Below are 18116 nucleotides of genomic sequence, written 5' to 3'. Positions count from 1 at the left end.
ATATCAAACAGCAAAGTATGCTTCTTTTTTTTTTTTTTTTTCAAGTGGCAATCCATAACATAGTCTGTGTTGGGTGCATTACACCACAAGTCCCAGAATTCCATTCAAAAATGCAAACGGTTTTCTTTACCCAAGTCTTAACATTGAGCAATGCACATTACAACAACATGACAGCTCAAAATTTATCAAAACGACCTGCCCATTCAGTGAGGAAGGTGGAGGAGATAGGAGTTGGGAGGAGGAGCTAAGATAATGGACGGCTTCTGTAAACAAGGTTTAAATGGAAAACAATACACCAACTGAACACAGGGAGCTGATGATTGTTGGAACGCTATAATAGACACACAGTTTATATTCAGCATGTTATGTTTCCAAGACATTTTACGGAACAATTCTCAGCTAATTCAGCTTTAATGTGACTGGGAGGAGTGGGGGAGCAGTGTCTTTTCATGGTAGAGTCCAGCTCATGTCATCGTATCAAGGCCTGTCTCTCGTGACTGTCAGGTTGTGTCTTAGAGCCTGCAGTTCCTGGATCAGCTGGGATATCTCCATGGAAATGTCCTGTTTCTCCCTCACCACCTCGGCAAGCATCTTTAGTGCGCCGCTCTGCTGGACTGGAGGAGAAAAAGACAAAGATATCAGATAGAGAAGATCTAGACAATGGCTGAAGCTGTTTTTTTAGTTATAGGTACACCTGTTATAAAAAATTGATATTTTTAATATTTTTAACATATTGTTATTTGATCCATCCATCTATTTTCTTTACACACTTGACCAGTATGAGGGGGGCCCTATCTGGGAGAGGTGTTTATTGTGCTTACCCCAGCATACTTGTCTAAAAGTTTTTTATTTTTAAACCAATATTTGATCATGAGGAAACATGTGCCTGAAAACATCCGTGGCCTGACGACCCCCTCTGCCATCTCTGGTGAGCGCTGTGGGGGTCGGGCACCAGACGTTGGGAATCATGTCCGGCCAGCCTAACCCCCAGGCCCTCTGGAGCTGGGAGGAAATCACATGGCTGTTGAAGATGTTGTGTCTGACCTAGGAGACAGAGGATGAGCAGCAGGGTGAGAAGCAGCAGAGCGGCGGCAGCACAGGCTGCAGGGTGCGCTTGCCACCAGCCGGGCCTCAGCGCTTCCTGCAGAGACATCGGCCATTTACTGCTGCCGGGCCGTTCCCTGTGGCTGGCAGCCGCCACGCCCTGTAGGTAGGGGTTCCCATTGGGCGAGGGTGTGTGGCCAGGTGGGCGGGGCAGCTTCCTTCCTGGGAAGACAAAAAGGCAATGATGAATAATATAATGTGAATATGTGAATAAGTACAACATAGTTTATTGTTTTTACGCGGCACATAAGTGAATTGCCTGACTAAAAAAATACAAAAACATTTAAAAAAAACAACAACACTTTTTTTCTATTTAATTCTGTTTTATATTCTGAAAACATTAAGTGCATTTGTGTGAGTTAATCAAGCATTGTGATAGATTTAAAAATATATTATGAACATGTAGTAAGCCACATCAATTTGTCTCACAGGCTGGATGTGGCCCCCTGGCCAGTGGTTTGAGGCCCTTGGTATATACCTTCAGTTTGTGTGTGTGTGTGTGTGTGTGTGTGTGTGTGTGCATGTGCACGCTATGTGTGTGTGTGTGTGTGTGTGTGTGTGTGTGTGTGTGTGTACCCTTGTGGCCGTGCTCGTGTTGTGTGCGGTGCAGGTCGTTGATGGAGTCCACAGAGTGCAGCTCTATCTCAGTGAGGTCTCTGTCGCTGACCCTGTAGAACTGGGGTGTGGAGTGGACGGAGGCCGGCCTGGACATGGCGCCCCCTGCAGGGCAGAGAAGGAAGGTTGCAGCATTCACTTTATAACATAACAGCTTTTTTTGTTGACCATGTGAAAGCCCAAATTAAACTGTAAGATAACTTAGCACAGTGGGCCTTGTGTGGGTTTACTAGACGGAACACAGCAGGAAATACAAGGACCTACAGCTTCTTTTTTTTTCACAAACCTCTTATCATAAACACCATTATACAAAAATATCTATAAATAGGTATTCATTCGGGGGTGAAAATGCCCAACTATACAGTATATACCAGACCAAAAACTAAAACAATATCCCTCACAAAATGAATCATAGCAATAATAATGGGCTAAAAAGTCCCTTTGTTTGCACGTTGTGTGTGTTTTAGAGCAGAGGGATGGAGGCCCAAATAAAATGTCTGCCTTGTGCAATCCATCAGTTGAATCCAGTCCTAAATACTGTGGCACGCATATCAGGAGAAGTGGTATTGGTGCTGTCAACTTCATCTTGTGTGACTATGAGCCTGTGATGAGGAAGGTGAAGGTGCTTGAGATTGAGCAATAATGAAGTGAAAACTTTGATGGAGTCGAATGCCTCCTAGTGTGTGTGTGTGTGTGTGTGTGTGTGTGTGTGTGTGTGTGTGTGTGTGTGTGTGTGTGTGTGTGTGTGTGTGTGTGTGTGTGTGTGTGTGTGTGTGTGTGCGCCAAGGAAGTTCTGAACATCCCGGTTAAATAGGAGGACTATTATTAGATGGGTTTATCCACTCCATAATGTTAAGACACCAGTGGCATTTTAATAAATGAACACAGGACACTGGTGCCCGCTGCTGTTTGACTGACTGACTGAATGACTGGTTGACTGAATGACTGACTGACTGACTGACTGACTGAATGAAAGGAAGTGATGTCATCGTTTGTCCATGTGACAGATGCGGTAGAGAACAGCCATATGTGCCTCCATCATCAATCTATTCTTTATTCTTCTACAAGCAACACGCTCCTTCCAAGTTCAGAATTCCATTTGGCGCACCTTGCCCATAAACCGAACGTCCAAATGAATGTGAACGTAATTTATATTCACGTAAACGCTGTGACAACAATCCAATAATGTCACTGCTTCGAAACATCTCACCCTCAGAGCCAAAATAATAATATTCATACAAAATAAACTTGAATTTCCACTTACCTTCTATCACTGTAAAAACAGACAGGGGAGAATGGCTGTGTAGAAGATTAAGTGTGTGTGTGTGTGTGTGTGTGTCTGTGTGGGTGTGTGTGTCTGTCTGTCTGTCTGTTTCTCCACGTGTGTGTCTATCTTAGTCTGTCTGCTGGTGCGATTCCTCCAAATCCTCAGAAACACAGCAACACAGAGGACTCCAGATCCGTGTTCCTTTTTCCTCCATGTGAGGATGATGACCCAGTAAACGATCTCCCAAAATAGACCACACCCCGTTCCAAAACACTCCCAAAGTTGAATTCCACAATATTCCTTGATGGATGGAAAGAATAGTATTGGAAGAACTGGACACTGGGTCTGTGTTGAGAGGCTCTTTGCTGCGTCTCCCACTGTGTGTGTCTGTGTCTGTGTGTGTGTGAGCAACTGTAGTGACACCCCAGTGCCGAGCCCTGGTGTGTGTGTGTGTGTGTGTGTGTGTGTGTGTGTGTGTGTGTGTTTGCATACTCTCGCTTTACCATCCTAGCGTTTAAAAAGAGAAAGAGATGCGGGTCATAACGGTGGATGGGGTTGGCATCCCCAATCCCCTTTTTCTTGAAGAATTTTAAAAAATGATTTAGAAAGACTGAGAGGGACAGACATACAGACAGAAAAAATAGCAATAGAAGAGAGAGGGAGGGAGAGAAAGAGAGCGAGAGAGAGCCCCTCCACCCAGTAGACCCTCAGGTCTAAAATAGCAGCAGGCTGGGGGTATTATTAGGTCCTTAGCCAAGGGAGGACTCAATAGTCATGGCATGACAGCGGTGCACAGGGCTTGACATGGAGCCAAATAAGAGATCTAAGTAAATATTGAACTTTATAATGTTTAAAAGAAAGTAAATAGCGATCTGAAATTGCACTGCTAAAGAAATTCTATGATGTCATTCTGAAGAAGGGCTGTATGATTATGGCTGAAATGATGATCACGATTATTTTAGTCAATATAGTGATCACAATTATTTATCACGATTATTAAAACACTTTTGGGGAGAGAATTATTTTATGGCATTTTATAAATCAACCGAACTTCACAATAACAATGCATTTTATAAACCTATTAATAAATACACTAAGGTAAGTGGTTTAACTGACTTCAATTGGAGAGGATATATACATTGATATCTCTGGAATGTCTATCAATTCTGACAGTGATGTTTTTTTATTTTGTATAACTTACTCTGTTTATGACGTTTAATACGCTGCACTCTGTTTAATACAATTGTCTTTGCAATACTTAAAATATATATTTTTAATCATAATAAAGGTTAATAGTAATAAAATAATACCTGTCACTTTATAACATTGTAGGGTTAAGAGTTGTATCTTAAATTCCTTTAGTTAAAGTCCAATTGCGACGTTGTTTCTGCGTGCTGTTATCTTGGTGAGGTTTCGAATGCTGACTCATCACTAGACTGCCACAAGGATTTCTCCGTTTCAGCATACATCTGTGCATGGGCCCCATCTTGGTGAGGTTGCCAATGTTGATCACAAATTTCTTCCACAATAATTAACTGATCTGGATCAAACTTGGACGACACCATGTTGGAACTGCTCTGTATAACACATCTAATTCATTTTGTCTGTGGGTTCATTGGATCCATGACATCCATAAAGTTCTGACATCAGTTACATCTGTATGTTCCGCCATCTTGGTGAAGTCCTGATTATTGACCAATCACTAGACTACAGTGCTCATTATGTGGCAAACTTGGACGACGGCAGGTCAGAAGCCCCCAATACACAATTTATTCATCTTGTCTATGAGTGCGGCGGATCCATGACATCCATACACCACTGACGTCAGTTTTTCATTCACAAAAACAAGGGACCGCACCCCTAATAACTTTATCCATGAGAACTGTTCAAGCAACCAAAGGATCCTTCACAAAGACATCCACTGTTGATATGAAGCTTTTTGTGAAATTTCCAAAAACCTATATACTATATCTACACATAGTCACATCATATTTGAGCACATGCTTTGGAATTCCCACATTTTAGATGCCTAGACACAGCACTCTGATGATGTCATCAGACTCTGAACTGAGAAGCAAAAAAAAAAAAAAAATATATATATATATATATATATATATGTATATATATATATGTATATATATATATATGTATATATATATATATATGTATATATATATATATATATATATATATATATATACACACACACACACACACACACACACACACACACACACACACACACGCACGGTGACCATACTCCTATTAGTCATAAAAATATTGTAAATGGGACCCATCTGTCCGCTGGTCTTTTCTGTGCTTATTTAAATTTTGACATGGTTTGTATAAAATAAAAGGCAAAAAAATGACGAACTCATGCTGCGTTCAGGCGAAATTAGAGCTAGGAAGAACACGACCTTCTACGGGGAAGAGGCGCAAACAAACTGCTATTTAAGTCCACATTTCGCGGCAAATCGCTTAGTTTCTTATTTGAAACGACTTTTATCTTAGCAATTAGCATGTGCTGTATTTATGATTTTATAATTCACAAGCGTTGCCAAAAAAATTCCCCCCAAAAAAACGTAATTTAGTTACGGCCTCTATGTTTTGCCGAGAGGTTCTCGCAGCTCTGCACTCGATTCTCGGAATAACGGATTTCGTTTATTAAACTGAACGCAGCATGGCTTTAATCCTTCGCTCCAACTTCATTTCCCACAATGCCGTGTGCCCCGGTCACGTCTGCTTGGTGATGTGTTGGTGGCTTTTTTTTGCAAAGAAAGCAGAATTTCCCCAGAGAGCGGAGTCCAGTCCAGAGAGCTTGACTCCGCGGTGTGGTGCGGCAGATCGGCTTTGTGAGGGAACTCCGCTCGGGGACCATGTGGGCTCGGGTGCTGCTTCGAGGTGCGGGTCTGGCGTCCGCGGTGCGGGGTCCGCCACAGTGGCCACGGCTGGGTGAGGCTGCACCGCGCAGACACGCTTCAACTGCAGAGGTAAGAGAGAGGCTGGCTTTCAGGTAAAGTAAACTATTACTACAGCATCAACCACATCAACTTAAACAAGACAAACATCAACATCATCATCATCATCATCAACACAAACACAAACAACATCATCAACATGCATGGCACAATAAAGTCAGGAATATTTGTCCATCATAATGAACAGAAACAACATCATCAATAACATCATCAACAACACAAACATAAACAACATCATCAACAACATCAACATGCATTGCACAATAAAGTCAAGAGGTGTATTGGTCCTGGTGCAGATTAAACTGATGTTTCTGTCCAAATCTTTCTGCATTCGTACATATTGTGCATAAGAGCCGAATTGCCTAAAATGTCCACATATTTCAGAAAATGAAATCTCAATTATTTTTATTTTTTAAGGCTGAAGTCATTTTGTCTTGTGTGTCATTGTCATTGTGTGTGGTGGAACTGGAAGATATATTTAGAGCTTAAGCACAAATGCCCTGACACAATAAATTACCCTAGTAAAAGTCAAAAGTACCACATTGACATTTCTACCAAAGTGAAAGTAGATGAATAAATAAATAAATATATATATAAATATATATATATATATATATATGTGTATATGTACCTCCTGGTAAAAGTAATAAAAGTAAACATCCTCATATCAGGTACCCTGTTCTAACAGAGCCTACAATGCCAAATATAGCACTGCTCCCTATTTCTGCAGATGATAGTACATGTGCTGTCATGGTCATTTACAATTCTATGCAAATATATAAATGCAAATGGTATTTAATTTATAAACAAGGGAACACGACTGTGTTAGAAATAAGGAAAAGGTAGATATTTGCTTCAAATATACTTAGGTTAAAACAGATATTTGAATTGTCTGTACTTAAGTACAGTAACAAAGTGCTTGTACTTTTTTCACCTTTCCGTCACTGCCCTCCCCCACACACACCATACACCATTAATAAAATGGTGACTAATAGTGATTTTTTTATTTTTGCTTGCTCAGCCCATGCACATCTAATGCAGGCCTACGTCTGTCACCATGTTTGCTCCACTGAACTGCAGAGGAAGATTCTATTAAAATCACGAGTGAACGGCTTGATGCCTGTCCCAAAATAGTCATGAGTGGATGAATAAATGTGAGACCTTGTTGTGGGACTGGTTCTGGGGTCCACCCATTTAGTCATCCAAGAAAATCAGATATAAATGATCAGCCTCTAAACTGTTGTGGATTGAGTGGAGTGCAGAACTACGATGCACAAAAAGTACATTTATCTTGAACCTTGCTGACAAGAAGGGAAATAGTGAATACATTTCACTTCATTATTTTGTGGAAAAAATAAATACAATAACAATAATTTTGCTGCAATTCCTTCACAGACCCCAGTTTGGAAACCTCAATATAGACTAACTTCATTCAAGTTTCCTACAATGGAAAACCTGAATAAGTTCACTTTGAATAATAAATACATTTCAGATCTCTGTAAGAAATCAAACCCCCAAAATATCAGGATATTCTTACTGTTAGTTTTAGAGGTAGTAATTCTGACTATGTTCCAGGGGTACCTGAATTGAAAATACTTAAATGACTGAGTGTTCTGGCACTAATTGCAATGATCTTTATATAATAATTGTGTATATATAGGTTTATATCAGTGTAGTCGTATGTTTGTCTGTTGTCGATTAATGACCTTGAACCCAATTTATGAGTAGCTGATAACACTGTAACCTGTATGAATATCTCTACACACACACACACACACACACACACACACACACACACACACACACACACACACACACTGAGAGCTGTCCTTGGAACTGCTCTGAGAAGTTGAAAAGCACCACTCTGCCTTTCCCATGATGCATTGCTGCTGCTTTGATAAGCCCCTCTGCAGGGGTTGGTTCAAAGGTTGAAGGTTGGGGCAGAAAACAAATGCAGCAATCAGTAAAGACCAAGCAATTTACAATGGGTCCCTGAATCCATCAATAAGGCAACAGTACACAAAAAAGTAATATGAAGGAACAAATAGGAAATCATATTTATTTATTACATTTTTAACCCCATATTATTGTATTTATATTTATTCATCACATACAGTACATCCAACTATATTTATGTTTTATTTTATCTATATCCATAACCCTACTAGCAACCATTGATTTTTTTGTATGGTCTGTATATTTTTGTATATTTGGCAATTTTTGTTTTTTATTTGGCTATTCTTGTTTAAATCTATTCAGATTATTAATCTTTCTATGCCAAATTTGTGTTCGGCAATGCTCTGACATTTACCACAACAAATTCCTCATATGTGAAATAATATAAGATATAAGACAACATATTATATCGATAAAATACATAAAACACAACCACAAACCAACCAGAATTATTAAGGAAACATGTACATTCCCATGTTTGCGAATAATAACTCAACATGAACAAATCGACCCAATTTGATTGTGTTTTACAGTTTGTTACAATTAATTAACAGGTGAAATTTCCTCCGTGGGTGATGAATAAAGTACCACCTGAACTTATCTTTGTGCTTTTAAAGAGATTGTGCCACTGGTCCAGCTGCTGTTTGCATAAAGCGTGTTGTCCTTATTTCTCCAGATGAAGAAGACAGAGCTGTTCAACTTCCACAGGGAGCAGGGAGGCAAGATGGTGGAGTTTGCAGGGTGGAGCATGCCCGTCCAGTACAGAGACAGTCACATTGTGTCGCACATGCACACCAGAGAGCACTGCTCCATCTTCGATGTCAGCCACATGCTACAGGTGAAGGGGGCGAGAATGTATATACACACACACACACGCACATAAAAAAGGTTCCAGCCCCCAAAATATGTTAAGGCCTCATTATTTAACTTCAGGCTCCAAAAGAGACAACAACTTAAGAACCAGCTCTTCCCCTTCAGCTATCAAAATGTATAGAACTAAGCAAACAGAAACAAACGCTGAAAACTAGACTACCAGTAACATCAAGCCTAATAAGTAATGTAATTTAAAGTTATCAGGTAACTATTAATGAACTAATAACTCAATGAAAAATAAGGATGGGAACAGAACACAGTGCTGCAGGAGGGAGAGAGAACATGCACAGGTTCACCACCAGAGGCCGCACGTAACACACACACACACAAACACACACACACACAAACACAGAATGCAGAAACAGAAATTATGCACACACGCATTACCAGGCCACACGTTATGCGGTGGCATTGGCTTTCCATTTCATGTTCTATATCTAGTACAGAGTGAATAAATCATTTGCTGAAAATAAAAGAACAGACAGGATCTTCAAAATGGGTTAGATCATGTCAGTGTAAATTTAAATACCCGATAGTTGATCATTACATTGCATTTAGCAGACGCTTTTATCCAAAGCGACTTACAATTATTCAAACACTGACGGACGCAGCCATCAGGAGCAATGAGGGGTTAAGTGTCTTGCTTTGGACACTACAGCATGCTAGCAGGAGGAGCCTGGGATCGAACCAGCAACCTTTAGATCACTAGACCACCAGCTCTACCTCCTGTACTGTCTGGTTTCTGTTTTCCCCTGTCAGACCAAAGTGCACGGCAGAGACAGGATCAAGTTCATGGAGTCGCTGGTGGTTGCAGATGTAGCAGAGCTACAGGAGAACCAGGTGACATCAACGTTTCTGTTTGTTTCTAGAAAATGTCTGGTGCACGATTTATGAGTATACGTAAATCCAGTCTGTTGTTCATGCACATTCCTCTCTTGGCTCTGTCTCTCTGAAAATAGATATGGAAGCCTCATTCTTTGTATGAAAAAATCTTGAATCTTGTATAAATAAAAAAGGTAGAAAAGGGATGGGAATTGGGAGTCCGCTTTCCTTGTTGGGACCCAATTAATAATTTCACCTATGATGGCCGGACAAGATGGCCAAAGACTACTGTGAACTATTAAACTATGAACTGTTATTTATTTTGCAAAAAAGGTGTCATCATTTTGTCAAACAAATTGCTGTTACATAAAGTATGACATTTATGGATGCTGTGTCCCCATGAAGGCACCTCGCTCACTCGCTCACTTGCTCACTCACTCAACCACTCACTCGCTCACTCGCTCACTCACTCACTCACTCACTCACTTAACCACTTACTCACCCACCTAGGGAACACTGTCCCTCTTCACCAATGAGAAAGGAGGGATCATGGACGACCTCATCGTGACCAAGACAGACCAGGGCTACCTCTATGTGGTGTCCAACGCCGGCTGCGCTGATAAGGACTCTGCTCACATGAAGGTACACAGAGACATTTCAAAATAAAATAAAACCATTCCTTGTCTCATGTATGTATATGTGTGTGTGTGTGTGTGTGTGTGTGTGTGTGTGTGTGTGTGTGTGTGTGTGTGTGTGTGTGTGTGTGTGTGTGTGTGTGTGTGTGTGTGTGTGTGTGTGTGTGTGTGTGTGTGTGTGTGTGTGTGCGCACGCGTTCAGTCCAGATTGGCAGAGTGTAAAGCAGCGGGTCTCAATGTGGATCTGGAGTTCCTGGAAGAAGCTCTGATTGCGTTGCAAGGTACAAATTATGAATTCTATTTCCCAAGAGGCTTTCTTTTTCATCTATCATTCTGTCCCCAATTCCTAATTGACCGTGGGGGGGGTGGTCCAGGTCCCTCCATGCCCCGGGTCCTGCAGCAGGGGCTGAAGGAGGACCTCAGCAAGCTGACCTTCATGACCTCGGCCCTTGCCACCCTGTTCGGCGTTCCAAACTGCAGGGTGACGCGCTGCGGGTACACGGGGGAGGACGGAGTGGAGGTCAGGGCCTGTCTGTCTTATCCAATGTCTGTCTTATCTAACTTATCTGTCTAATCTGATGCGTCTGTCTATTTCACGTCATCACATCACAGAATCAGGGTAGGACTGTTTTTAGGCAGTAACAATTATTTATTCATTCATCCATTAGATTACCACCAGTTGGGGATGTTGCTAACCCAAATGAACGGCAGTTACATTACTGTTACAGCTATGCAATTTTCCATTACTTCCTCAATGTTTCCACAAAACCCCCAAAACAACATATTTTAGCGAGTGTTTATGTGGTGAGGGAGCACATGCCGGCGGTTGGTGTAAGGGAGGAAGATGCACAGAACAGAAGGTATTGGAGGCAGGTGATCCGCTGTGGCGACCCCTAACGGGAGCAGCCGAAAGAGAAGAAGAAGAATAAGTATAATAATTTTGTCCCACAATAATCACAAAAATTGTCTTTATGTACTGTACCAACAGTACAACCAGTTTGAGTATCTTTGAAAATAAGGTAGTTCATTTCATCCCAAAGGGGTTGTTCTTCCTATGAATAAATATGAATATACATTCATGTAAATATGAATATACATTCATGTAAATATGAATATACAATCATGTCAATATGAATATACATTCATGTAAATATAATAAACATTCATGTAAATATGAATATACATTCATGTCAATATGAGTGTACATTAATCTCAATATGAATATACATTCATGAGAAAATATTTAGGGCGGGGGGGCTTCAATCCATCTGTATGTAGATCTCTCAAAATGCGCAGGCGCCAAGCGGGCCCTGCTGTCACCTGGCTGCACAAGACAGAATGTGTCACACCGGCCCGACAAAGTGCTGTCCCATTCCAGAGGCTCTTCAAATGCGGTCTAGAAATGCAGCCTCATTTTCCCCAATTTTAATGCTTCAACCGTTGGGTCCTTTGCAGCCCACCCTACCCAAGATTCATTGCCCGGCCAGTGAGATTGGATTTTATAAAAATATGAAATAAAAGAATGATTAAGCAGCTGCGTAAACTTTGATTTAATTTATTTGAGCAGTCCACCAAAATCGATTTCTGAACATATTTGCCTCGGGGAATATGCAATTCAGTTGCTGAATCTCCACTCATATTAGATCGACGGACTAATTTAAAATTTTTCGCTGACGACTATTGGAGGTCTGGGCCACACTGTCTGGGCACTAATGCATTTTCTAGGGCAGAGACCGAAGCAAGCCGAGGCGGCACCAACTTGATCCAATCAAATCCCTAAAGATCATAAATGTGACTCACCGCAGCAAAACCCACTTTCTTGCGCATTTCTAAAATCACCAGGAGCAGCCAAATAAGTTGAACAAACCCTTCTTGAAGGAAAATTCGATTTTTCCAGATTCGTGTTCCTTTGTGTTTTTTTTATTTTTTTTTTAATCTCAACGTATTTTCAAATAGTTTGATTTAACAATGTTAAACCATAGAGTTAAATATTCCCGTTAGATTACATGGGGAAACACTGTGCCACTGAACAGCGCTGAACATCGCCGATCGATCGTTTTCTTTCAATCGAGCGTCCAGGTGAAGATCATTCCTCCATATTCCATGTGATGTGAAGTCACAATGTGAAACCGTTTTGATAGAGTTCAACCTTTAAATCGTACTACTTTTACACACACACGGAGACATCATTGTGAGGGGGCGTGTACCATCGAGGAAGAAATGCTGACGTCACTTTCGTAAACAACACTTGCCTGTGAAAACGTTCATCTCCGTGTTGTTATGGATTAGGAGAACTGGGTGGAGGAAGATCTAAATCATATCGCGGATCTTAATCTGACCACAATCTGACAAACTGGACTTGATTTTCCGCAACGATAGTCAGTTCTCAAACAGCAACGCTGAGAACGACAGCGCTGCTGAATCTGATACCGGCGTCATCCCGGACTTGAAAAACATTTCGAACAGCGGATTTCATCCTGAATGTGACGATGAAATGGAATATTTTCAAGAACCACCGGAGGATACCGACGACACGCCCCTTGTTGTTACAACGGAAGAAGCTGATAACGTGAAGTCCATTGAGGTTGGTGATTGGCAGATTATGAAGAAGTAGTAATGCACAAGATTCTCAAGTTTACCTGGAAACGCAGCCAGGGGCCGAAAAGAAAATAAAGAGAGGCCCCAAACAGGCTCTCAGAGTGTAGCTGGGGGAGGGTGGGGTTAGCCCACATAGTAACTCCAAGAACGTAGAAGATATTTGGCATACGCACATTTATATATTAAATGACACACAGAGGCTGATTTTCAGAGACTCATATTATTGATAGACTTTACATTTTGTTGTTTGTTGTGCACTTTTAAACTCCAAAATAAGTCCACTTTTATAAAACATGTATATTCTTACTGTTAAATAAAAGCTTTTTTTAAAACAAAAGATGTTGTGTGTCGATGACACTGTTCAACATTCCCTCAAAACACAAGAACAATGCAGAGATTGCCCCACTCAGCAGGGTGTCAAGCGGCCATGTGGAAGTAGCCATGAGGCATTGTTGGTCCTCCAACCATTTGCATTCTGGGAGCTGGCTGAATGAATCAAGTGTGGGGGAAAACTTTGAAGGTGATGATCTCAGAAACACGATTTGCCACACCCTTGTCATTAGCAAGTCATAGCTTTAAAATATTTGCTTGATTTGCACAAGTGACACCTTGTTTAGAAGGTTTGATTCTCCATTTTCAAATGATGCGGGGAAAAAAAGAGTCGAAAGCCACCAAATGTACCTAAAGTATGCAGTGGGTCACAAAGGTAAGTAACGATGGTGTCGTATGTCATAAAATGATTTGAAACACAAATCCTATATTAGCTTAGCTCCTCAAAGTAATCAAAAATTAGAATTTAGTAACTTAATTTTCAAAAAGGAAACGCCCCCAGAGCATAACCTGGGAACCCCCTAGTGGGTCTGTGTTTTTCTCCGCTCACGCCTCCGACTCCTTTTTCACTCCTCAACAGTTTGCATGCTTGGAATATACAGTGGGGCAAAAAAGTATTTAGTCAGCCACCAATTGTGCAAGTTCTCCCACTTAAAAAGATGAGAGAGGCCTGTAATTTTCATCATAGGTACACTTCGACTATGAGAGACAGAATTGGGGGAAAGAATCCAGGAAATCACATTGTAGGATTTTTAATGAATTAATTGCTAAATTCCTCGGTAAAATAAGTATTTGGTCACCTACAAACAAGCAAGATTTCAGGCTTTCACAGACCTGTAACTTTTTCTTTAAGAGGCTCCGCTGTCCTCCACTCGTTACCTGTATTAATGGCACCTGTTTGAACTCGTTATCAGTATAAAAGACACCTGTCCACAACCTCAAACAGTCACACTCCAAACTCCACTATGGCCAAGACCAAAGAGCTGTCAAAGGACACCAGAAACAAAATTGTAGACCTGCACCAGGCTGGGAAGACTGAGTCTGCAATAGGTAAGCAGCTTGTTGTGAAGAAATCAACTGTGGGAGCAATTATTAGAAAATGGAAGACATACAAGACCACTGATAATCTCCCTCGATCTGGGGCTCCACGCAAGATCTCACCCCGTGGGGTCAGAATGATCACAAGAACGGTGAGCAAACATCCCAGAACCACACGGGGGGACCTAGTGAATGACCTGCAGAGAGCTGAGACCAAAGTAACAAAGGCTACCATCAGTAACACACTACGCCGCCAGGGACTCAAATCCTGCAGTGCCAGACGTGTCCCCCTGCTTAAGCCAGTACATGTCCAGGCCCGTCTGAAGTTTGCTAGAGAGCATTTGGATGATCCAGAAGAGGATTGGGAGAATGTCATATGGTCAGATGAAACCACAGTAGAACTTTTTGGTAAAAACTCAACTTGTCGTGTTTGGAGGAGAAAGAAAGCTGAGTTACATCCAAAGAACACCATACCTACTGTGAAGCATGGGGGTGGAAACATCACGCTTTGGGGCTGTTTATCTGCAAAGGGACCAAGACGACTGATCCGTGTAAAGGAAAGAATGAATGGGGCCATGTATCGTGAGATTTTGAGTGAAAACCTCCTTCCATCAGCAAGGGCATTGAAGATGAAACGTGGCTGGGTCTTTCAGCATGACAATGATCCCAAACACACCGCCCGGGCAACGAAGGAGTGGCTTCGTAAGAAGCATTTCAAGGTCCTGGAGTGGCCTAGCCAGTCTCCAGATCTCAACCCCATAGAAAATCTTTGGAGGGAAGATTGGTTGAAAGTCCGTGTTGCCCAGCGACAGCCCCAAAACATCACTGCTCCAGAGGAGATCTGCATGGAGGAATGGGCCAAAATACCAGCAACAGTGTGTGAAAACCTTGTGAAGACTTACAGAAAACATTTGACCTCTGTTATTGCAATCAAAGGGTATATAACAAAGTATTGAGATGAACTTTTGTTATTGACCAAATACTTATTTCCCACCATGATTTGCAAATAAATTCTTTAAAAATCAGACAATGTGATTTTCTGAATTTTTTTTTCTCATTTTGTCTCTCATAGTTGAGGTATAACTATGATGAAAATAACAGGCCCCTCTAGTCTTTTTAAGTGGGAAAACTTGCACAATTGGTGGCTGACTAAATACTTTGCCCCACTGTACATTAATGTAAATATGAATATACATTCATCTCAATATGAATATACATTCATCTCAATATGAATATACATTCTTATCAATATGAATATACATTCATATCAATATGAATATACATTCATGTCAATATGAATGTACATTCATATCAATATGAATATACATTCATGTCAATATGAATATACATGTATCTCTTACCTTCTCTTCATCTCCATCACCCTCTCTGTCAGATCTCTGTCCCTCGCTCCCGAGTGGTGGAGCTAACGGAGAAGCTGCTCTCCAACAGCGAGGTAAAGCTAGCTGGCCTCGGTGCCAGGGACAGTCTGAGGCTCGAGGCGGGGCTCTGTCTCTATGGCAACGACATCGATGAGACAACCACGCCCGTCGAAGCCACTTTAGTCTGGACCATCGGTGAGTTCAGTTGTTCCCTGCTGGGTCATGGCCTGATGGTAATGTTGTTTTAATTAAATTTGTATTTGAAGTGTGACAGACAGGTAACTGGATAGTTGAAAATGCACATGCACGCATATATGATATAAAGCATCATTTTCAAGCCACATTTACAGTCAAATGTTCAAATTTTAAAAATGAGCACCAACAATTTCTATTTGATGGACTTCAGCAGCTGAAAATAGGGCCTGTTACATATGGTATGCAACAGGCTTGAATCATGTGCCAACCATGCCAATGTTACCATGGCAACCGTGGAAGAAATCATAACTTACAAAACTACACCTTTTGTCTCAGAAGGTAGCTCATTAGGAACTTTTTTGTCCAGATACCAAAGGTGCGAGCGGGTTTCATAGCAAATGAGACAGACCTGAGGGGTTCATTCGTGGCGTCTTTTGTTTTGTTTACGCCGTCCAGCTAAAAATTCTGCTTTTACATGAACATTGCTAAAGTAGAATTTAAATTTAAAAACGGCCATGTGGCCCAGAATGTCTCAGCCTTCAGTCCTTCATCATCTCCTCTTCTTCTTTCCTTCTGTCCTTCCGGTACTCTCAGGGAAGCGCCGCCGCCAGGCGCTGGACTTCCCCGGCGCCGGCGTCATCGTGCCACAGATCAAGGCGAAGACGGCGAGGAAGAGAGTGGGACTGGTGTCCATGGGACCGCCGGTCCGACAGCACACGCCTATCCTCAGCCCTGACGGAAAGGTCATAGGTGAGAGTCAAACTGGAGACAGGTGTTATTCACTCCACAGTGTTCTGGTGTGACCCAAAGACACAAAGAAGTGAAAATAGTGTCAATGGACATAGTGTCTCTGTAAGCACGTAATGGACTGAGTGATTCTCATCTGGTTAGATCTGGTTAGATCTGCTTCTCATTGGTTAATGGAGCCCTGAGCTTATTTCTGTTGCTGAACGCGCCCTTGTGATTTGGTGTCTGCAGGCGAGGTGACCAGCGGCTGCCCCTCACCATGCCTGAAAAAGAACGTCGCCATGGGTTACGTGGACGCAGCGTTCACCAAGAACGGAACGGCCGTGCGGGTGGAGGTCCGGAAGAAAGTGGTGCCGGCTGTTGTCAGTAAGATGCCCTTCGTAGCCACCAACTACTTCTCTGGATAGAAGACACACATTTACATCCGGATGTTGAGTGTTTTCCAACGGCGTCCACAACAGAATAAAGCATGTGACCGCACTTCTTCTGTCTGGGGAAAAAAAAGCCAAATTCATCAACGATGACAGAACGCGACATTCGAAACCTCCATCTACACAAAGTTAAATAAATATAAATAATGTATTTGACATTGGTACAGACGTTCAGTATTTACATTATATTGATCCTACAAGGACTTGAGAAGCTTGTGTGTGTGGGTGTGTGGGTGGGGTTTCTGAGTGCAGCTCCTGCTGGTGATGTTTTGGCAGCAGGAAGAGGTGCAGGAGGGAAACGTTCCTGAATCACTGTGTGTACAACTAGATGCTTCAACATGACGGAGGTCCAACAGATTGTTAGAACTGTTCAGATACAAGTGATGCTGCTGTAAACTATGGTGGAGGGGGAAAAAAAGAGACAAAGAACACAGAATTCAGGTTCTGTAAACCTGTGGGAACACAAATACTTTAATACTTTAATGTCATTGCAGCTCAGTGGAATTTAAATAGTTTTTTCTTTTTTTTTTTACTAATGAAAGATTCAAATACATTGATGTGCAACCTTTCAGTACAGGACCAAAACAATTTCCAGTTCCAAAATGTTTTTTCTTCCCCATAACAGCAGCGTTTTCTATATTTTCTTTATTATCGCTGCTACTAACACTGTGTCGATTAACACATTCACTCTAATCATTATATTACTTTACATGAAGTCCTTGGTGACCAGGTTTGAAGTCTCTTTTTAAATTGTACTGTGTACGTAGAGAGATGTATAATATACATTTTATAGATTTTCCTTTGCAGACAACCAACACAATTTTCAATGTGTGCTGTGTGGCTAAAATCATATTTCATGCCATGTTTAATAAATGCTATTTCCTTATCCTATGTATACAATCTATTTATTTTTTACATCAGAAATGTGATGCCAATTCCAGGAAATTAGAGGTGTGTGTGTATGTGTGTATGTATGTGTGTGTGTGTGTGTGTGTGTGTGTGTATATATATATAATATCTTATTTGCAGTTGTACCACCTTACATTTTACTCATAAATCATGTCAAACATCTAAATAAAATATATTTCAATTTAAACTTAATAGACATGATAAACAAATAATCTTTAAAAATGTATAATTGCGCCTCT

General features: G+C 41.3%; 2 protein-coding genes across 2 annotated transcripts; one reads left to right on the top strand and one right to left on the bottom strand.

Moving 5' to 3' along the window:
* Window positions 1–4: 4 nt before the first annotated feature.
* Window positions 5–3243, bottom strand: LOC307240936 (uncharacterized protein). The gene is made up of 4 exons (XM_080014852.1): window positions 2984–3243; window positions 1681–1824; window positions 1045–1266; window positions 5–614 (listed from the first exon to the last, which is right to left on the bottom strand). Exons 2-4 carry the CDS (start codon window positions 1814–1816, stop codon window positions 478–480), a joined length of 495 nt encoding a protein of 164 aa, XP_079870978.1. The 5' UTR covers window positions 1817–1824; window positions 2984–3243; the 3' UTR covers window positions 5–477.
* Window positions 3244–5745: 2502 nt separating this feature from the next.
* On the top strand, window positions 5746–17848 carry amt (aminomethyltransferase). The gene is made up of 9 exons (XM_080016028.1): window positions 5746–5976; window positions 8597–8758; window positions 9553–9633; window positions 10126–10257; window positions 10453–10531; window positions 10625–10770; window positions 15610–15790; window positions 16385–16540; window positions 16769–17848. The coding sequence occupies exons 1-9, from the start codon at window positions 5863–5865 to the stop codon at window positions 16942–16944; spliced, it is 1227 nt and encodes a 408-aa protein (XP_079872154.1). The 5' UTR covers window positions 5746–5862; the 3' UTR covers window positions 16945–17848.
* The last annotated feature ends 268 nt before the right edge of the window (window positions 17849–18116 follow it).

Source organism: Zeus faber (assembly GCF_960531495.2).
Source record: "Zeus faber genome assembly, chromosome: 15".
Classification (NCBI taxonomy): Eukaryota; Metazoa; Chordata; class Actinopteri; order Zeiformes; family Zeidae; genus Zeus; species Zeus faber.
This window is presented reverse-complemented; position numbering and strand designations above follow the sequence as displayed.

Coding starts and splice junctions, on each gene's coding strand:
- LOC307240936 (XM_080014852.1), bottom strand. CDS start 1,816: ATGTCCAGGCCGGCCTCCGTCCACTCCACACCCCAGTTCTACAGGGTC. Junction 1,267..1,680: donor ACACGAGCACGGCCACAAGG/GTACACACACAC, acceptor TTGTCTTCCCAG/GAAGGAAGCTGCCCCGCCCA. Junction 615..1,044: donor GCTCATCCTCTGTCTCCTAG/GTCAGACACAAC, acceptor TTTCTCCTCCAG/TCCAGCAGAGCGGCGCACTA.
- amt (XM_080016028.1), top strand. CDS start 5,863: ATGTGGGCTCGGGTGCTGCTTCGAGGTGCGGGTCTGGCGTCCGCGGTG. Junction 10,771..15,609: donor CGGGGGAGGACGGAGTGGAG/GTCAGGGCCTGT, acceptor CCTCTCTGTCAG/ATCTCTGTCCCTCGCTCCCG. Junction 16,541..16,768: donor CCCTGACGGAAAGGTCATAG/GTGAGAGTCAAA, acceptor TGGTGTCTGCAG/GCGAGGTGACCAGCGGCTGC.